Source organism: Dama dama, chromosome 22 (assembly GCF_033118175.1).
Source record: "Dama dama isolate Ldn47 chromosome 22, ASM3311817v1, whole genome shotgun sequence".
In the NCBI taxonomy this organism is placed as follows: Eukaryota; Metazoa; Chordata; class Mammalia; order Artiodactyla; family Cervidae; genus Dama; species Dama dama.
The window spans coordinates 39210284-39231516 of NC_083702.1; the positions used below are offsets into that span (position 1 = coordinate 39210284).

Below are 21233 nucleotides of genomic sequence, written 5' to 3' on the forward strand. Positions count from 1 at the left end.
TATAAATTATATAATATAAACTTGATTATATATTTATAATTATGCAACACAGTATACATTATTATAACAAATATCACATTAATAACATATAATAACATTATATACATCATAATATATCATTTTAATTACATCTAAAGATATAAATAATATAATAGAAAGACAATGAAGACTGGTAACTGTTACAAACTTAAGATTGGAAAAGGCTAAAAAGAAACAGTGACTAATGACCATGGTTTTAGAAAATACACATCACAACTAAATTATTAAGGTATAAAGTAGCATGAATTACACAACCTACTGTCAAATGTTTCAGACAATAAAAAATATTTCCATATATTGAAGGAAAAAGAGAGCAAGGATGATAAAGCAAATGCTGCAAAAGGTTAAAAATCGGTGACTCTGGATAAAGAGTAATATGGTCATTACACTTCTTAAGTTTGAAATTTTGTTTTTAACGTGTTACTTCAGAAAGGGACTGAAATGGAAGAGGGGTGGGGGGATAGATGCCTATTTATAAACCTTTGTATTATTTCACTATCTAAAACATGTGTACATTTCTTTTAATTTTTTTAAATCCAAGAAATAAAATTATGAAGGAAAAACTGGGGTATGGTTCAAAGAAAGTTTCAAAGAAAAGCTCACATGGGGAGTAAGAGTTTGCAAGACAAATGAACAGATTTGACATTCAGGCACAGAAAACAGCTTCACCCAAATCACAGAGGACCTGAAGCCCATGGTTTGTTGAAGAATCAATCAACAGTTCATAGCAGAAAATAGATTTCTGGGAAATAGACCTATAAATATCCTCAAATAATGAGCAAACTTTGCAGTCATAAAGGAGAGGTGATGACACACCCATGGAGCTAGACCACCCAAGGCTCGAATATAGACTCCTCTTGTCATCTGAGTGAGACTCAACTTTGTCATCTTTAAGTTCTGAGATTTGGTTTTGTTATTTTTAAAATGAGTATTACACCCCCTACCTCATGTTACTGCTGTAATAAGTAAAATGATATATTGGGCTGGCCAAAAAGTTCTTTGGGTTTTTCCAAATGAACTTTTTGGCCAGCCCAATACATAAAGTGCCCACTCGGTGTTGATGCCCTTCTGTTTTCCTTTTGTCTGCAGAGCAAGGGAGGGAGACTCTTATCACTGAGGTTTTCCCGTGTGGCGTACAGAAATCATCTTTTTACATTAAGGTATACCTGTGTGATATTTTATGTTAACCTTACTAGATAATCCAATATATCTATTAGTTAAAATCTAGATAAAAAATAATTCAATTAAATACCTGCATCTGGATGGATAGCGAGTCACATAATTGAGAAAAATTCTAGTCTAATCCACATCAAGAGGAACCTGGACATGGCCAAAGAATTTCACTGGCAGTAGAGAACTGAAAGCTCCTACCTAAAGTGGCTGTTTCAGGCTGTTCATTGATCCCTTAATCTATAAGGAACTTGAGTGACACGTCAGGAAGAATGCGTGAGGGAAGTAGGCAGTGACAGTGTGGTTTCCCCTCAGTGTCAAGGCCTGGCTCAGCCTCGCAGTCTGTAAAGCTACAACTGCATACGATTCACTTCTGAAGCCTAGTTCTGCTCATTCTACACCACTGCCTCCTAGAGCCCTGAGCTCAGCATCACCTGCAAGACCTCTGGAAGGTTCAACAGAGAGCCCAGCTCCCCAGCAACAAAGTCCTGGGATGAGGCCAGGCATCTGGGCCCAGAGGGACAGCCACCACAGCACAACGGATTGTGGCCAACTCAGACACAGCGAGACTCACAAGTTGGTAGTGGGGGTACCAAGCTGGAACGAGGCAATCACAAGCCGGGCGAGTGAAACTGACACTGTGAAGGCGCCTGGAGCCCTGCTTCTAGAACTGTAGTCAGTCAGCTCTGCTGGGAGACAGCAGCAACAGCAGCATGTGCCAGCTGGACGTGCCCAGATATAAGGAATGCAGTGTCCCTTGGAGCAGAAGCTCAGAAGGGGTGTTGAAAAGTCAGTGCTAACATCGAGACTCTGCTGCCAGCTCCAAACCCCCACGTGGTCACTGAACCCCTATTCTACATCCTTGTTAAGCTGGGGTCTCTGGGGGCAAGAAGGCTAGTGTCTTAAAAACAAAGTGACTGTCATCAGCTAATATATGTCCAGACCAGCCAAACGCTGCAAGTCAATTTGTCAATGTCATCTTGTTCAGTAATTGCATGTATCACTCCCTTCAACAAACATTTTCCAAACGCCTCCTCTTTGCCAGGTATTACGCCAGCTGGAGGGATAAAGCCTGTCCCAAGCAGTTAGTATCTGGTGGGGAGTCAAAAAAGGGTATTAATAGGTTACAAGGAAACTGCATGCATTGTAAAGGAGAGAAATCACAGCCATGAGAAGACTGAAGGGATTAATTTGGACTGCAGGATCCGGGAAGGCTTCGTGGAAAGGCTGGCTATATTCACTGGGACTTACAGGTCAGGCACGGAGGACTTCAGGAAACTCGAGACAGGGAGATGTGAATTCTGGGCCAGAAAGGGAATGCAGCATTCCAGGGAGAGGAAAGAGAGGTCTGTAAGCGTGTGGGTGTTTCTGGCAGGGAAGCCATAAAGTGATGAGAGTGTGTGTGTGTGTGTGTGGGGGTGTGTGTGTGTGTGTGTGTGTGTGTGTGTGTTTAGTTGCTCAGTCATGTCTGACTCTTTGTGACCCAATGGACTGCAGCCTGCTAGGCTCCTCTGTCCATGGGATTTTCCAGGCAAGAATACTGGAGTGGATTGCCATTTCCTTCTCCAGGGCATCTTCCCGACCCACGGATCGACTCTACATCTCCTGCATAGCAGGAGGATGTTTACCCACTGAGCCAAGACAAAGTGATGACAGCATAGATTAGTGAAAGGGGGGCAGCAGTAAGCAACAGAAAGCAAAGATGAAATGTTAAGTTGGAGCCCCTTGGGCTTGATTCCACAACAATGTAGGCTGAATCACAGGGTCCTGTGAAGTACAGAAAGACTGGTCAAAGATATCAATGCAGAGACGGACAGCAATTATTTCTGCCCTCAAGCTGCAGGTTTCCATCACCAATCGGGAAGTTGTAACCTGGGAAATGTATTCCTTTAAGAAATATTTAAACATTTGAAAAATATCAGTGAACCTAATTGAGTTGAATTCAAATAATGTAATGTTCAGATCTCCTAGCAGGCTTTACAGAATCACAAGTGGGAGCTGCCAATTAAGGACTTCACTTGCCCCCAGAACTTGTTACTTCTTGGACTATCACTCTTAGGATTTGTATGAAGTATACTATATGTATAAAGCTATTAATTATGTTATCTGCAAAACGAGTTCTCCTGGTATCAGACTGAGCAGGAACACACACTTAACACATGGCCGCAGCTGAAAGCTAGATGGGCTGATTAGATCACGACCAATTTTTTCCCCGAGTACTCTGTTCCAGCCTTGAAAATGCTCACCCTAACCTTCAACTCCGTGTGTAAGCATTTCCTGTTCTTGTTTTTGACTTGACATATGAGCATTCCTTCAAACAGTAATGTCTCGTGATGACTGTTAAGTTTTAATTCTCATAGGAGAATTTCAATGATTTCCCCCATTTTCCTAATTTCTCTACTGATTTTTCTCATGATTCAGAATTAAGAAAAACCCATAAATTTCCCAAGAAATATACTGTCAGGAAACCCAAGAATCACAAGGTTTTCAATGAGGAAAGTCTACCTTATTCACTGTATAGTCCTGCATTGATTGACTATATTCCGGTCACTCAAATATTTATTGAAAAATTAAGTAAATAAATGAATTTGTTCATCTCTACTGAAGTTGGAATAATTTTTCCCTTCACTGGAATTGTAGTTTTACCACAACATATTGCTTTGTCTTCTATGGTTTTATGTGTATGCTCTTTGGCTTTCTAGAGGTTTATGAACAAACTGTGGGTAGGGAATCCCACTGCCCACTCACATATCCCCTTGGCACCTGGCAAAGGGCCTGTACCAAGCAAGGACTCATTAACAATTTGTTGATTATATAATTAAGAAAGCAAATTGTTAATCATATCAACATGCTTAAACTAAACCTTCCTCCCCTCCAATTCAAACCCTCTATTCTTCCTGTCATAATTGATGGTCCCATTTTTATTCTTGTTTAACACAAGGTGGATATATTCTACTAAATCCCTCTTTCACCACACTATGGTCTGTTTTTCTTTTTTTTAAAATCATTCACTGTTTTCATAATGCACATTTCTTTTGTACTATTCCTCTGTCCTCCTTTTTAGAAACCTAACCTAATATCTATAATTAAGTAATGGTCTCTAGATTTTACTTTCCAGTATAGTGTATTATGTAGGTCAAACTTCTTTACTTTCTTATGCCTCCCCTATCTCCTTGTAAATGCAAATAGTTTAATATTTTTTCCTAAATAAATGTCCATCTCTCAGGCTGCTTTGTCCCCATAATTGAGTTACCATGGATTTTTTTTTTTCCGATTAGTATGAAAGCTGGTTGAAACCCTTTTTTAAAGGTCATTTTTCTAACAGAATTTTCCCTTTTTCTTAGATTTCAACCTAACTCTATCAGCTCACGATCACACTGAATTTTATGCTCTCCTTTTCTGCAAGCACAGAATTAGGACTGGTCTTATTCTACTCAATTGTTCTTTCCTACACAAATTTTCCCTAAGACCTCTAAGCATGAATTTTCAAATCTATCTAAGAGACTATCAGAAACATAAAAGTTGATGGGCTTAGATTAAAACATTGCCATTGACCTGGTGTCATACGTTCTAATATGGCTAGGAGTAGTGGTCCTTGATTATTTCTCTTCATTTAACAATAATATTGAAAATTTACACATCATTCTTATCTTTTAAAATTCATATCTAAAATGTTTCATCATAATTTTAAATACTTCAAGGGATTTAACTTCCTGTGCATTTTAGAAATTGATATTTTAAAATAGGCCATAAACTTACTGTTTTGAATGTACCAAATGAACCTGAAACATACCACAGCATTTTGAAGCTCATTTTCTTACATTTACACAAATATGAACAAGCTCTTCTTTAAATGACAGACATTTCACGTGCCCTTTCCCCTTGAAATCATGTTTCCATTTTATCTCCCCTTCAGCAATTTTTTCTTAATATGCTATGCAATGACATTTTAAAATATTCTATTTATCATCTTACTCTATAATAAAAATATATATATAATTAGATTAATGATTAATTTTTTAAAGTTCCTGTGATCAAAAGCACCTAAATTTTCTGAATTTTCAAAATTGTTGAATTTTCAATTTTGTATTATTATTTCAATTAATAATATTTTCAATTGCTAAATACATTGTAAGTTAGAAAAAATGATAAAAATTATTGAATAAAGAATAGTCCTCAATATATAGGTGTAGGCTTTTTAAATAAATTCAGTTATCTATGACTGAATATTACTTTTTGTTAGAAAAAGGAAGTATGCGGCATCAAATTCTATTTGTAGCTTTTGTATTTAAACACAGTTCACATAAATGAGGACAGAAGTAACCATGTTACAGCAGTGACAGTTCTTTGAACACCCAAGTTCTCTGCAAAATCATAGCGATCTATCATCTTGCATAATGTTTAATGATCTACCAGCTGACAACTCTACCAGGTTCTCCTTTAACCTGGTTAAAAGTAAATAAATGAAGTGTACCAATCATTAGAGTTATCTGTCATTAGATTCATTTGCTTTCACAGTTTCTCAAAACTAAGGAAAAAAGCCTTGACTGAGACTTTGCAAAGGATTATTAGTTATACTTTACAGCCCTCCACTTACAGGCACCTTGTTCAGTCCAAAATACTCAGGAAGGCTGGGAAAATTACACTTAACAAAGTAATTGTTTATAAAATAATTTTCTCCCTTATCACTCTAAATATACTTGTGTCAAAACCTTGGGCTTACAGATTTAGAATTTTGTCTGTGGCAAATGTCCATCATATAGCCTTACTAGCCCTCATTATCAAACCAATTGGCCAAATCAGACGTTTTACTTCAGGTCAAATGAAAGTATTACGCATCCCCACGACAAGCATCTTGCAGGCCACCATATCTTACTTCTAATACCATGCTGCTTTCTTCACAGAAACATGTATAGACAGAAAAGGACATAAACCTATTTTGGGTTTATGATGCCTTAATTAGAGGAGACTTGGCTGACACCAAAATATCAAACTGGTTCACTGTATGGTGCCATTTGTACCCCTGGGCATAGTAAGATTCTGATGTATGCAAGACATTCCTTATTTTTTTAATATAAGAAAAAGGCAACTGAAAGGGGAAGAGGGAGAGGAGAATCAACTTGACACTTTTCCCCCAGGTTCTCAGACCTGGATGTAAACTGTAGGATGTGAACTGTAGGAAAATGTCCGGATGCAATCTGTGACTCTTGAGACAATTCTTATAAAACTGTGGTACCCATGTACTGCTTGGAAAGTCTTCATCCACCCTGAGCAATACATAAACTAAACCAGCTGTGGCTACTGAGATGTGAAGCCAGGCTAGATCATACCATCTTGGTACATAATTAAGCCCATATTTTAAGTAAGACTCCAGATCTATACTTTCTAAACACATTTCTCATCATCCTCCAAATAACTACAGCTCATACTAAATAACTTGGAAAACTATTGGTAAGTCTCAAAACTGTGTTTAATTTGAAGAATGTCAGTTCAATATCATAAAAGTTTTAATGGTCTTCCCCCCGCTCCTGGGCTTCCTATGTGGCTCAGTGGTAAAGAATCCACCTGCCAAGCAGGAGACAGGGGTTCTATCTCTGGGTCATGAAAGCCTCCTGGAGAAGGAAATGGCAACCCACTCCAGTATTCTTGCCTGGGAAATTCCATGGACAAGGAGTCTGGTGGGCTACAGTCCATGGGGTCGCCAAGAGTCCAACACAACTTATCGACTAAACAACTCTAGCACTCAAGAGTTCTGTATCATGAATGTTATAAATATTAAGCAGAGCAAGAATAGGTTAAAAAATCATAGAGCAGGAACAATAACTCAGCATGCTAAGTATCTCAAAATGCCCCTTGCTCTTTAAAACACATTAGGACTTAAATTTTCCACAAAGAAAGAACTGTGGTTATTTATGACTACCTGTAATAATGACAGTGGCTATTTAGAAAAGCAGTTAAGTCCTGGAGGTGCAATAAAGGCCATTAGAACATTTAAAAAGAAAAGTTGTCAAGCAGAATGATTTATATATAAACACTTCAGTAAAGCTTTAAATTCACGTGGTTTTGAGAGGAGAAAAAGATGACTTTTTGTTTCATTATTTCATTGAGTCCCAGTGACACTCACCGCCTCTGTGTGAACAGGATGCACGGCAAAAAGTAACGCGGTAACAAAAGCAAGTCCACGATTCTTGAAGACAGTTTTGTCACAGGTGTACATCAGGACAAGGGTCACTAGGCAGTGTAAAATGACATTTACTGCGTGGAAGTAGAAGGGGTCCATGCCAGTCAAAAAGATGTTCAGCCTGTGACAACAAATAAAAACTGAATTAGCTACAAACAGAAGACAAGCACAAGGAAAGCAAAGGGAATCCATCACTTTAAAAGGTAAGTCATTTAATTATTTTTAAATGATTCCACTCTCAGGTTACTCTATATATCTAAGTTTTTTCCTATCTAAAAAATTTTCTAGCTGCAGAAATCTTTGTAAATGCAATATGATATTACTTCAGAAAACTTGGTGGCCTCACTGAAAAGGCAGACAGGTGTGGAATGCTTTTCTTCCCTCACTGGCTTTTTCCCCTCACTCCCTGGCTGGTGCAAACACCTCCCAGTACTCTTGTTTCACTAACACATCTTCCTAAGCAGCTGAGTGTTCACAGGCAAGTCCTCGGTGCTGCAGGTTGGAGCCATGGTCACCAGTGATGAGAAAGAGACCAAGAAACTGGTACCTGTGGTCAAGGTTGGGACAAACCAGGCATGACTGTGTTCTCTCACCCACAGTGCCACCAGGAACCAAATTTCCAGATTACGCACAAGGAATCATTGTTAATTACCACCCCACAAGGCATCTCCAGGGTATCTACCCACTATTACCAGCTGTAGCTGAAATTATTAATATAGGGGTGATGAGAATGAGCATAGCATTTCAGAATTTGTATTAAATGTTCTTTAACAGCAATTCCTATAGAATCTCAGAATCTGAATTCCAGGATTACAACAAAAAGAAAATAAAAAGAGAACCACAATCAGAAGAGAAATTTGTTGTTCAAAATTTTAAACACTTTCACAGAGAGACTTCTGAAGGTAGCCTTTAAGTTAAGAATAGGACATCACGTCCTCAAATAAGTCTGTGGGGTTATAGAAAAAAATGCAACTGCATAGGGAACAGTTCTCTTGGTAGAACACACATACCCTAAGTGGTACTGTCTATAACCATCTAGACTCCAGTCCATTTTACCAAAACACTAATTCCATATCTTTATCCTCACACTCTAGATCTGCTTCTCTTACACAGCTACCTCCGCTTTGCCAAAAACAGCTGAGAATCTAAAAGTCAACTTTAGCGATGGCATACGCATATTCTAAATACTTGAGTTGATTCAGCTTTAATTTACAGAATTTTAAACATCTCAAGCTTTATTTGGACACACGAATCTAAATGTCATAGTTACTAATCAACTCAATTTTCATTTCCACTGAAGTAATCATGGTCCCAACTAAGCCTAAAAAAAAATGAATTGCTGGCCAACTCCAGGGGCCCAGTGCAAAATCCAAGACAGCTGCGCTGCAGACCTATGCATCTGCGCACACCCCACAGTGCCTGAGACAGGAGCCTGGCATGAAACACCGCCTTCAGAGGGAAAGAAGAAAGGGCCATGAACAAGGGGACCGGTGTGTTCGGCTAAAGAAGGGAGAACAGCATCCCTGCCATTCCAGGACAAGAGGACCTACACAGGGTGAGAGAGCTGCTGGAAATCAGAAAGCAGAGGATGGGGCTTCCCTGCCGGCTCAGTGGTAAAGAACCCAGCTGCCAATGCAGGTGACGTGAGTTTGATCCCTGATCCGAGAAGATCCCAAATGCTGCAGAGCAACTACTGAGCCTGTGCTCTGGAGCCCGAGAGTCTCAACCCCTGAGCCCACTTACTGAAGCCCGTGATCCCTAGAGTCCAAGCTTCCCAGCAAGAGAAGCCACCACAATGAGAAGCTTCTGCACCAAAATTAGAGAGTAGCCCGCTTAGCAATGAAGACCCAGTACAGCCAAAATTACATAAATAAATAAGATTTAAAAAAAGAAAGAACGCACCGGATGGAGGAGCTGTGAGAAGGATGAGCCCGAGTCCCTGTCCTTAGGGAAGATGGGGTGGTCCCCTGACAGCCCACTCCCCTGAAGTTGATTTTATTCTGTTTCCACTTCACCAGGCTGAGTTTTCCAGACCAGCTAAGCCATTCATTTAAAATTCATTCACATTCATCTCAGTGAGAGAAAATAGGCAATCTCATATGTGATAGGTATCTAGGTTGTCAATATATATAAGAGGCTTTACAAATTGCACACCCTTTGCCCCAAAATTCCACTTCTAGAAATTTTCTGTAGGGAAAAAACAAAAAAGTATTCAAAAACACATATATACATACATATGTGATACTGTGATGCAGTAAGAATACGTATTTTGATCTTCATCCCAACTCCTGGTTAGAGACCCTAAAACTTTTGTAATTTCCTAAGTGATAAAGGTGCTAGAAATATCTTTTGTTTTAATAGTTGGTCTCTGCCCCCAAGTTCCTGGCACCACTCTCCTAAATTCCTTGCAGTTTCCTAAGTGATAAGAGCACTGGAAGCACCTTTTGTTTTAATACTTGGTGTTTGGCTCTGGTTCCTGACACAGAGCTCCTAAATCTCTTAGAATTCCCTGGGAGATAGGAGTGACTTTTCTCTTAACAAGGTGATTCTTAGCGGGCTCCTGGGTGGCTTCAGGATGGGAGCTGGTCACGAGAAAGACCACATGTGATTAGAAGCTTGGAACTTTTAGTCCACCCCCATCCTCAGGAAGAGGAGAGTTGAGGGAGGCTGAGCTAATAATTGATCACGCCTACATGATGACACTTGCAAAAAAATTCCCGGAACTGTGGGGTTTGGAAGGCTTCCAGGTTGGTGAACACGTCACCATGCCAGCAGAGTGACAGAACCCAGCTCCACAGGGACAGAAGCTCCTGTATTCAGCACTCTCCAGGCTCTGCCCTATACATTTCTTCATCTGGCTATTATCTGTACCGTTTATCACGCCCTTCTTTATATAATAGACTGGTTTCCCTGAGTTCTGTGAGCCATTATAGCAAATTATCAAGTCTGAAGGGGGAGGTCATAGGAAACTCCAACTTGTAGCCAAAAAGTGAAAGTGTTAGTCTCTTATTTGTTTCTGACTCTTTGAGACCCCCAGAGACTGTAGCCTGCCAGGTTCCTCTGTCCATGGAATTCTCCAGGCCAAGAATACTGGAGCTGGTAGCCACTCCCTTCTCTAGGGTATCTTCCTTACGCAAGGATCAAACTGGGTCTTCCGCATCGCAGAGAGATTCTTTACCATCTGCGTCACCAGGGAAGACCCAACTTGCGACCAAGTCAGACATAAATGTTAGTAACCTGAGGACCAGTACTTGTGATTGCCGTCTGAAGAGAGGGCACTCTTGTAGAACTGAGCCCTTACCTGGGGGCTCTGATGTTAACTCCAGGCAGACAGTGTCCAAACTGATTGAATTCCAGGACACCCAGCAAGTGTGAGAGAATTGTTTGGTGTAGGATAAACCCACATATCTGGTGTTAGAAATCTTGTGAGTTTAAGTAGAGGCAGAAAGAGGAATTTTCCTGTCAATGTACAAACATTGTGTTAATTATAAAAATGGCAACACAGAGATGGCAAAACATCTAATGAACCCTTATGTATTTATCTATTCCCTGGAGAAGGAAATGGCAATGCACTCCAGTATTCCTGCCTGGAAATCCCATGGACAGAGGAGCCTGGTGGGCTACAGTCCACAGGGTCGCAAAGAGTCAGAAACGACTGAGTGACTGAGTATATTCCCACCAATGATATACTTTAGATCATAACTCTGGATTACAAATAATAGCACTGTTTTTTAAGACAAAGGACTTGTTATTTTTCCAATTTATTTGTTATTCAACCATTTAACAAGCAAAAGCATCATTAAAGATGATGTTATTACTATGTTATGACATGTTTATGAGATACTTAACATACACTCCTTTCCCCTTCCAAAATGATATAAAGTAGGAGGTATGACTCATCCATGTGTCTATATGTATCATATCTAAAAATGTGCAGATGTTATCCATATAGATTATTTCTGGAAATTGATTAGGAGTGAGTGATTGGTGTTGTAAATGAATTCAATTAGATCCAAAAATATAAAAATAAGTTGGTGAATGGGGAACCAATGTAGAGATAAGGTAACAGTGTGAAAGCCCCTCACCTGGTACCTTAATCTAAGCTTTGAGAAATCACCAAAAATCTAGTTATGAGAATTTCCCAAATATCTAAAAACATGGAGCCTGAACTCTCCAAATGATAGATAAGTGAGCTTAAGATGAAATGGTAAGAAAATTTTTGAATATATCCTACGTGTGAGCACTAGAAAAAGAATCTCTAATTCTGAGAGTTACTACAGGTTCACAAAAAGGGATTTAACTGATTAACTTCAGGAGAGGGGTGTGATAGACATGTTACATCTTTAACAATGTCATTAAATAGGCTCTCTCAGAATCTCCTGGCATACAAGACAGAATAAAATAGATATGAGCTAACAGAGAGTGGTGAATACTAAATCAATATCTCCTTGGCTGGAGACCTCCAGGGTATGTCACAGCATTCTGATAATATCTCTAGTCTGTCCAATATTTTTATCGGCTTAAATGAATCCGTAGTGTATGCAAACCAAGCCTGCACATGGCCTGTATCAGGGAAGGAGAGTTAACTATACTGAAGATTGAGCTTCACAAAGAGCTTAAATGACTAAAATTGAGAGCTAATTCTAACAGAATTAGACAGAACATGGGTAACAGTAAAGACCCACATTTAGACACAAAATAGAACAAAATTTTTGCAATCCAGATTAAAACTCTACATGTTGTATTGTCCAAGGGTTGTTTTGTTAGTCTACCCTGAAGTCAGAGTTACTGTGTCCTAGCTATCAAAACAGACCAGAGCACCAATACCGTTAGTCAGGGAACTGCCGAAGTCAGTATTTTTCATATCAGTGCACTCTAACAGATATTTACTGAATACCTGCTAGTTGCTGGATGTAACGTAGGGCCCACAGGAACGAATAGGAGACACAGCCTCTGCTACCAAAGAGTTAACAGCATAGTAGGAGAAAGAGAGAAAAGTAATTCATATAAGAGAATTCCAGCAGGAGAACCTACCAGGTACTGAGATAAGGAAGGTAAAGGCGTTCTCCCTGTGGATGGGAGAGGGAAGGGGGTGATATCCAACACGGGGCAGCAGCCCCTCAAGGTGTTACTTAAATGCTGGAGCACCTTCACAGGACAGCTTCAGGATGCTGGGGGAGGGAGTCTCAAAGTGATGTCTCAGGGAGGTAGGTTTGAGGAATGGGTAACACTCAGCCTGCAGAAAGATGACAGACAGGTATGAAACCAAGTTTTTCAGGGGAAAGGCTCTTTGGCATATTTACAGCTTTATCCCCAGTGTCTATCCCTGGTACATACTATCACGCAATAAAACAGGTGATTTCATATAAAAATTTCCAACTTTTCTTCAGATCTTAAAAGACGTGGCAACTCTGGGCCTCCATGGCCACATGGAAATACCTGGGTGCCAATTTAGGTCGGTCAAGTACTCATAATTTGCCACGGGGTCTTCCAACTACTGGGGGGCAGACTTCAGCTCAAAGGAAAATGTAATATTTAAAACTAAAATCAGTAGTGGGATAAGCAGGAATGTTCACACAGAAGCCTGACAACAGCCTACCTTAAATACCATCTACAGAGAACAATCTCAGGTTTCATGTCACCGTGAATGTACTTCCATTACAGCATTTAATCAGTTTTTAAAAACTCTTTTACTATATCCCTCAAGTGTTATGAGAATTTTTTATTCATTGTTAGAAATTAACTTTTTTGTCATTGTATCTATCTCAGTTGGAACACAGTAGATTCTAAATGAAGGTTTATGAATGAACAAATAAACTGACATTAAGCTGGAAGTTGGAAAAAAAACCATCTTTTCCTTTCAACTCAAATAATCTCTAAGTTTTTTTGATTTAACTTTCATTTCTAATTTAAAACTAGGCCAAGCAGTAGGAAATAAAACTTTTTTCCTAAAAAAATCTTAATAGTCATGTCTGCCTGGCTGAAAGCCTTCCAGACTTTGGCAGATAAAACGCAAACAGCCCCTTCCCCATCTGAACTCCTCTGCCTCCTTGTAAAACTGCCCACAAAAGGGAGGGGGCACATGCAGCACACAGCAATCGGAGGACATCAGTTCCCAGGAAAGACCACAGGGTCACACAGGGTGACATCGAATAGTCACAGGAGGAGGGGTGAGGAGGGGAGAAAAAGACTCATTGGTTTTGCCCCCCCAAGTAATGCACACTCTTCTGCTTCTGTTAGGTCCATGCCATTTCTGCCCTTTATTGAGCCCATCTTTGCATGAAATGTTCCCTTGGTATCTCTAATTTTCTTGAAGAGATCTCTAGTCTTTCCCATTCTATTGTTTTCCTCTATTTCTTTGCATTGATCGCTGAAGAAGGCTTTCTTATCTCTCCTTGCTATTCTTTGGAACTCTGAATTCAAATGGGTATATCTTTCCTTTTCTCCTTTGCCTTTCGCTTCTCTTCTTCTCACAGCTATTTGTAAGGCCTCCTCAGACAACCATTTTGCTTTTTTGCATTTCTTTTTCTTGGGGATGGTCTTGATACCTGTCTCCTATACAATGTCATGAACCTCCATCCATAGTTCATCAGGCACTCTATCTATCAGATCTAGTCCTTTAAATCTATTTGTCACTTCCACTGTATAATCATAAGGAATTTGATTTAGGTCATACCTGAATAACCAAAGAAAGCTCAAACTACCACACAATTGCACTCATCTCACATGCTAGTAAAGTAATGCTCAAAATTCTCCAAGTCAGGCTTTAGCAATATGTGAACTGTGTACTTCCAGAAGTTCAAGCTGGTTTTAGAAAAGGCAGAGGAACCAGAGATCAAATTGCCAATATCCACTGGATCTTTGAAAAAGCAGGAGAGTTCCAGAAAAACATCTATCTGCTTTATTGACTATGCCGAAGCCTTTGACTGTGTGGATCACAATAAACTGTGGAAAATTCTGAAAGAGATGGCAATACCAGACCACCTGATCCGCCTCTTGAGAAACCTGTATGCAGGTCAGGAAGCAACAGTTAGAAATGGACATGGAACAACAAACTGGTTCCAAATAGGAAAAGGAGTATGTCAAGTCTGTATATTGTCACCCTGCTTATTTAACTTAGATGCAGAATACATCATGAGAAATGCTGGGCTGGAGGAAGCACAAGCTGGAATCAAGATTGCCAAGAGAAATATCAATACCCTCAGATATGCATGGCAGAAAGTGAAAAAGAACTAAAGAACCTCCTGATGAAAGTGAAAGAGGAGAGTGAAAAAGTTGACTTAAAGCTCAACATTCAGAAAACTAAGATCATGGAATCCGGTCCCATCATTTCATTGTAAATAAATGGGGGAACAGTGGAAACAGTGGCTGACTTTATTTTTCTGGGCTCCAAAATCACTGCAGATGGTGATTGCAGCCATGAAATTAAAAGACACTTACTCCTTGGAAGGAAAGTTATGACCGACCTAGACAGCATATTAAAAAGCAGAGACATCACTCTGTCAACAAAGTTCCGTCTAATCAAGTCTATGGTTTTTCTAGTAGTCATGTATGGATGTGAGAGTTGGACTAAAAAGAAAGCTGAGCACCGAAGAATTGATGCTTTTGAACTGTGGTGTTGGAGAAGACTCTTGAGAGTCCCTTGGACTGAAGGGAGATCCAACCAGTCCACTCTAAAGGAGATCAGTCCTGGGTGTTCATTGGAAGGACTGATGTTGAAGCTGAAACTCCAGTACTTTGGCCACCTGATGCAAAGAGCTGACTCATTTGAAAAGACCCTGATGCTGGGAAAGATTGAGGGCAGGAGGAGAAGGGGACAACAGAGGGTGAGATGGTTAGATGGCATCACCGACTCAATGGACATGAATTTGAGTAAACTCCAGGAGTTGGTTATGGACACGGAGGCCTGGTGCGGTTCATGGGGTCTCAAAGAGTCAGACACGACTCAGCGACTGAACTGAACTGAATGCACACTCTCACAGCCTAGAGCTCCAGATAAAGCCCATCAGTTTAATTTTCCTCTTGAAAAACACCTCTGGTTTAGAAGAAAATAAAAGCAGGTATATTTCTGAAAGAGACTTCTACTCGAGAATATACTAGGGTCCATCCTCAAGGGGACCTTAACTCTGTTTCAGTCAAAAAGCCATACCTTAGTGAACTGGCAGGGGTATGGAAACTGCTTGAGGTCTTGGCTCTCCATTGTGGGGACTCAAGTCTAGTTTGGGGCCCTGAACCTGGAATTTTCCTGGTTATATAAATAGGTCAAGTAACATTTAAAAGGGCTGCCTGTCCCCTTCACATCACCATTCCTGTGGGTCACAACATTCCAGTTCTCACCACATCCTCATGCCTGCCATGTCAATGCTCTCACCTAGACTTTGGCCACTAAGCTCTGCCACCTGGCCTCTGGAACTCAAGGGTCCCATCATCCCCACTGGTCAGAAAGCCCCCCGCAGTGGCAGCATGTCCCACATCACACTTGGCCAGCAGAAAAGAAGTGCCACAGAGCTTCCAACCTTGCAGGCACTCTCCTATTTACATATTTCTCAATGCCTCAGTGCAGAGAGAAGCATTTGGCCCTCTCAGGGGATGCAGGATAGGGAGTACGAGGAAGGGGTGTGTAGACAATGTGATGAATGGACCCCAATGAGCTTCTGGATTCCTTTCTCTGTTATGCCAGGCAGACTTTGGCATCTCAACCTCATTAAACACAGGCCCCACTGAGTCGCAGTACTTCCCGGGATTCTGAATCACCAGTGTGTTGGTTACAATCGCTGATTCCTTGATCCCATCCCAAGATATTCTAAGTCAATAGATCTGAGACGGGGCCCAGAGATCTGCCCTAAGCAACCCAATAATTCAAGACAGGTGATACTCAGAACTGTAATGCTCAGGTCTCAAAGCTTAAGGAAAAGCTGCATATGGTTGCTATGTTTACCAGAAAAAATCCATTTTTCTCAGCAATAACATAACATGCATTCTTCTCCAGTAAAAACCATAAATGGGGGAAAGAAAAAACTAGATGTACCCCTTGTCTTCTGTTTTTGATGTCTCAAGTGATGGGTTCTCCCACATCCCCCTGGTGACTTTCCACAGCCCAGTACTAATTTTCCTGTCTTCCTCTCTCACCACTCATTTTTCTTCTTCTCATCTCCTGCCTTCATTACAGCTCTCAAATGCTTCTAAGTGCTTCGCATAGTCTTCTTAGATCATTCAGCCAATAAACAACAACATCTGGATCTTCTCATTTTTCCTCTAAGAGGAAAGGGCCTGTCCCTTAGGCCCTTCATCATTTTGGTTGCTTTTCTTCTGCATTCCCTCCAGTACCAGGAATAAGTCAACAAATCAGCATCACTTCATGTCTCTAAAGAACCAAAGGATGTGATTCACAGGCACCGGTGCAAACGAGAGTGCTGAGAGGAGACAGTGCCCTGAGGCAAAGGCAAGATACACCCCTTCTACCCCGCCTCCCACCCCGGCCCCGGCTCCAAGGAAGAGCTGTAAGGAGGGACCAGGCTGTGTGGAGCTGGTCAGAAGGAGGCCACAGTCACCGTTGTCACATGAGTATTCAGAATAGCAACTGAACAAAGAAAGGGTGGGGAAACAGGGCAGGAAGATCAGAGGCCATAGAAGGAAGCGAGTCCCAGAAAATGTGGGTCCGCAAAGAATAAAAATTAACAGATCAATACCAAATATAGTATAGTTATAACTATAACTGACCTGTCAATTTTAAGAAAATGGGTTTCTTTCTTTTCAAGCTATGTATGTTTGGTGGAGTTCTTGGATGCAATGCCATTCAGACACCAATTACCTGACGAGACAGCCCTACATGAGACTCCCTTACTTCAGACACCAGACCACCGGCACCTCCGACCTCCCAGCCACAAATTCAGGGGTCCCCACGACTCCCTTAGATTCAACAATTTGTAAGAACGACTCACAGAATTCAGGAAAGCATGATACTTATTTTTTTTAATTAATGTCTTTATTTTTAATTAAGCATAATTGCTTTACAATAAGTATTGGTTTCTGCCATATAACAACAAGGGTATACATATGTCCCCTCCCGCTTGAACCTCCCTTCTACCTCCCACTTCAACATGATACTCTTTTATGATTACAGTTTTAATATAAAAGATATGAACCAAAATTGATAGGGGGAAAAAAAAAAAAGACCCATGGGGCCAATGTGAAAAGGTCCTAAGCACGAGCCTTCCGTGTCTTCAGGACACATCAGCCCCTCAGCACACTGATGTAGAAATGCTGGCCAGGAAATCACAATCAAGCTTAACCAGGGTTTCAATGGGGAAGCTAACTGATTCCACCACTGGCCACTTCAGCACCCCTTTCCCTTCCCAGAGGTTGGAAGGTAGGGCCTTCCTAGATACTGGAACTGCAGAACCAACTCAAACTGGCGCCGTGCTGTTTTTAACAAGACACCAAGTTGTTTTCCAGAGACAACAGAATAAAACCATAAGTCATGCAGCTGAAGCACGCTCTGAGGAGAAAACTGTGACCTCAGATAACACCCGGAACCAAAGTTTCTCTGCCCTCAACCCTACCCCCCAACCCCCAACAGGGAACTAAAGGACAGGAACATGACTACAACCTGAATGCCTTTCAGAAGTGAACGATCCATTGTCCAGGAAGATCCAGTATGACACCCCTTCATCACACCTTAGCATCAGTGGCCGAGTAACAAAGTCCTCCAATCCAAACCACCCAACAGTGCTTCTGCACACCGACCCTCCTCCACTAACCCTAAAAGCTTGAACCCTGCTTGCTGTCTCCTTGCTGCTTGGCCTCACAATAATGTCCTTTTCTCAAAAGCCAGTGCCACCGCATCATTACCAGCAGGCCTGGCTTAGAAATAAAAATCATCTGGCTCCAAATCCCAACTCTTTAATCATAAGACTAGTCTTTCCAGCAGGACCAGCTGCATTCTAAAGCTATCTGGAGGCCCACCATGAGTCAACTCCTCCTTAGCATAAACTCAGGTGTGGTCCCAGAGAATCCCCAAGAAAAACAAAATCACTCCTATCACTCTGGAAACTCGAATGGTTTAGACGCATCTTCCCAGAAACCTGGGGAAAGGCCAGACAAATTCTTGCACAGCTGCGGGGAAGAGGAAGTCTCTCCCACTTAACCATAGCACCCTTGAGAAAGTATTTTCAGGTCCTTATACTCCATGTGGGCTTCTCAGGTGGCCCTAGAGGTAAAGAACCCGCATGCCAGTGCACGAGACATGAGACTTAGGTTCGATCCCTGGGTCGGGAAGATCCCCTGGAGGAGGCGAGGGCATGGCAATTCCCTCCAGTATTCTTACCTGGAGAATCCCAGGGACAAAGGAGCCTGGCGAGCTGCCATAATCTGTGGAGTCACAAAGAGTCAGACACGACTGAAGTAACTTGGCATACGTGCATGCATGCATACTCCATTTAATCCAACCAGAAGTGATATTTCATTGTCTAACTCATTAACTGGAAAAAAAAAATGGCCTTTCATTACAGATAGCAGGACACTGGCATGGAGGAATTTGGGTCTCCACAAGTAGGGTGTGGAGAGAATCCTGTGTAATTCTGGGGTTTGCCCGAATTGTGTCCAGCTTCCAGCAAGTACCCCCCAAACATAATGCTTCAATCTGCCACAAAAGAAGCTCGTGATTTAAAAGTGCTAAAGATCTCATTCTCCACAGAGGATCACAGTCTCAGCAGGTTACGGCAGAGCCATAGGAGCCCTTTCAGGATCAGAGCTGCCCCTTCACCTCCTAGTAAGTAGGACCCACTGCAACTCTCTGCGTGTCCAGCAAATTCCCGGTCTGCTCCTACTTTTGTCTTTGATAGAGGAAGGGAAAAAGATACATAAGCCAAGAAATAAGTCCAGCAGACTTTTCCCTCTACCTTGTAAGGGTGTTGTTGCCATTGTTTCGTCGCTAAGTCATGTCTGACTCTGTGACCCCATGGACTGTAGCCCATCAGGCTCCTCTCTCCATTAGATTCTTCAGGCAAGAATTCTGGAGTGGGTTGCCATTCCCTTCTCCAGGGATCTTCCCAACCCAGGGATATCCTGCATTGGCAGGCAGATTCTTTACTGCTGAGCCACGTGGGAAGCCCTGTAAGGGTGCTGCTGCTGCTGCTGCTAAGTCGCTTCAGTCGTGTCCGACCCTGTGCGACCCCATAGACAGAAGCCCACCAGGCTCCGCCGTCCCTGGGATTCTCCAGGCAAGAACACTGGAGTGGGTTGCCATTTCCTTCTCCAACGCATGAAAGTGAAGTGAAACGGAAGTCGCTCAGTCGTGTCCGACTCTTAGCGACCCCATGGACCGCAGCCTACCATGGATGGCTCCTCCATCCATGGGATTTTCCAGACAAGGGTACTGGAGTGGAGTACCACTGCCTTCTCCGTTTAAGGGTGTAGCCCTACCTAAATCATTACCTGAATATTTACCTAACTAAACATTTACCTGAAGAAGTTGGGCATTCACAAACATGATTGAAACAATTAATTTATCAAGTTCCTATGTTGCATGTCAGGCACTGTTCCAGCTGCTTAAGATAAACCTCACAGAGCTTACACAGTAGTGAGGAGACACAAAAAGCAACAATAAATACATGATGCCAGGTAACAGTGAGGGCTACCAAGGCAAAGAGGGTAGGAGAGTCTGAGAGTAAGGATGGCACATGGAGGAGTGCCTGCTATTTCAGATCGGTGGCCAGGGAAGGCCTCTGGGATGAAGCGACATTTGAGCAGAGACTGAAGGTGGTGAGGGAAGCAGCAATGCACGGACCTGGGGAAAGAGCATTCCAGGAAGAAGAAGGCAAGTGCAAAATCCCTTGGGAGCCAAAAGTTTGGCCTGTACCAGGAATATAGACTCTACAATGTGACACAGAGAGAATGAGGTGGAGACTGAAGACAATAGGTCAGGGTGTGGCCAGGGTCAGATCAAACAGGAGCCATCTCTTATCATTTGGAAAAGGAACAAGGCATGATCAGCATTCCTCATCCCCCTTTTAAGTGGGGAGATTACATAATCAAAGTTTGAAAAAGTTGAATGTAGCTCCCAAGGATGATAGAAAATACATTTTTTATTAAAACAAAAATGACTGCTTCAGAAGATGTTTTCCAAACCTTCAATGATTTGAAGAACTTACCTATTAAAAACTCTCATGATTCAGAAATATATTCCTCTCATTTTCCATCCCTCCTACACCATCAGACTGTAGTCTAAAGTCTATTTTACATCTAAAGCATATTCTAACAGACAAGGATCATAATCTTCTTCTCTTGGGGTTTCTAAGATAACCTTCGTTTGGAATGAAATTTTCAGAGAACTTTTTTTTTTCATTTTTTCTATAAAACTCTTCATTGCCTCCAATCACGTTTTTTTCTTAGCTACACCTACATCCATTACCGAACATCCTAGAAAACCTAGTCAAACATCCTAAACAGTCTTCACTTGTCTCCTATCACAGACTTAAGATTATCAGTCTTGTAGCAATAGACTATTTCAAAATGAATGCCCAGAGAGGTCAAATCAAAAGAAGAGAACCAAAAGGAACATGCCACTATTTCTTTTAGGTTGTGGGCAGAGAGGCTAGAGCTGACTTTCATGGTTGGCATATCATTTGTGCCTTAAAGTTGCAAAGTGCTGCAAAAAAGAAAAAAAAAAAGTCTCAAGATCCAAATATTAAAATGTTGAAAATCCTTACAGCTGCACATATTAAGATATTCTATTTTTTAACTCTGACATTTAAACCACCCACTTTCACTCATATGGTTTATATTACCATCAGAAGCATTCAATAAAATAAAACTTTACAGCAAACTAGTAGAACACTATGAT

At 41.3% G+C, this 21233-nt stretch overlaps 1 protein-coding gene across 4 annotated transcripts in view; it reads right to left on the bottom strand.

The window, feature by feature from the left end:
- The window catches only part of TMTC1 (transmembrane O-mannosyltransferase targeting cadherins 1), a 287777-nt gene that overhangs the window by 257944 nt on the left and 8600 nt on the right, over window positions 1–21233 (bottom strand). For all 4 annotated transcript variants that reach the window (XM_061125206.1, XM_061125208.1, XM_061125205.1 and 1 more), the window contains exon 2: window positions 7334–7511. In XM_061125206.1, the coding sequence (XP_060981189.1) occupies window positions 7334–7511 (178 nt within the window). The remainder of the gene's footprint in view (window positions 1–7333; window positions 7512–21233) is intronic.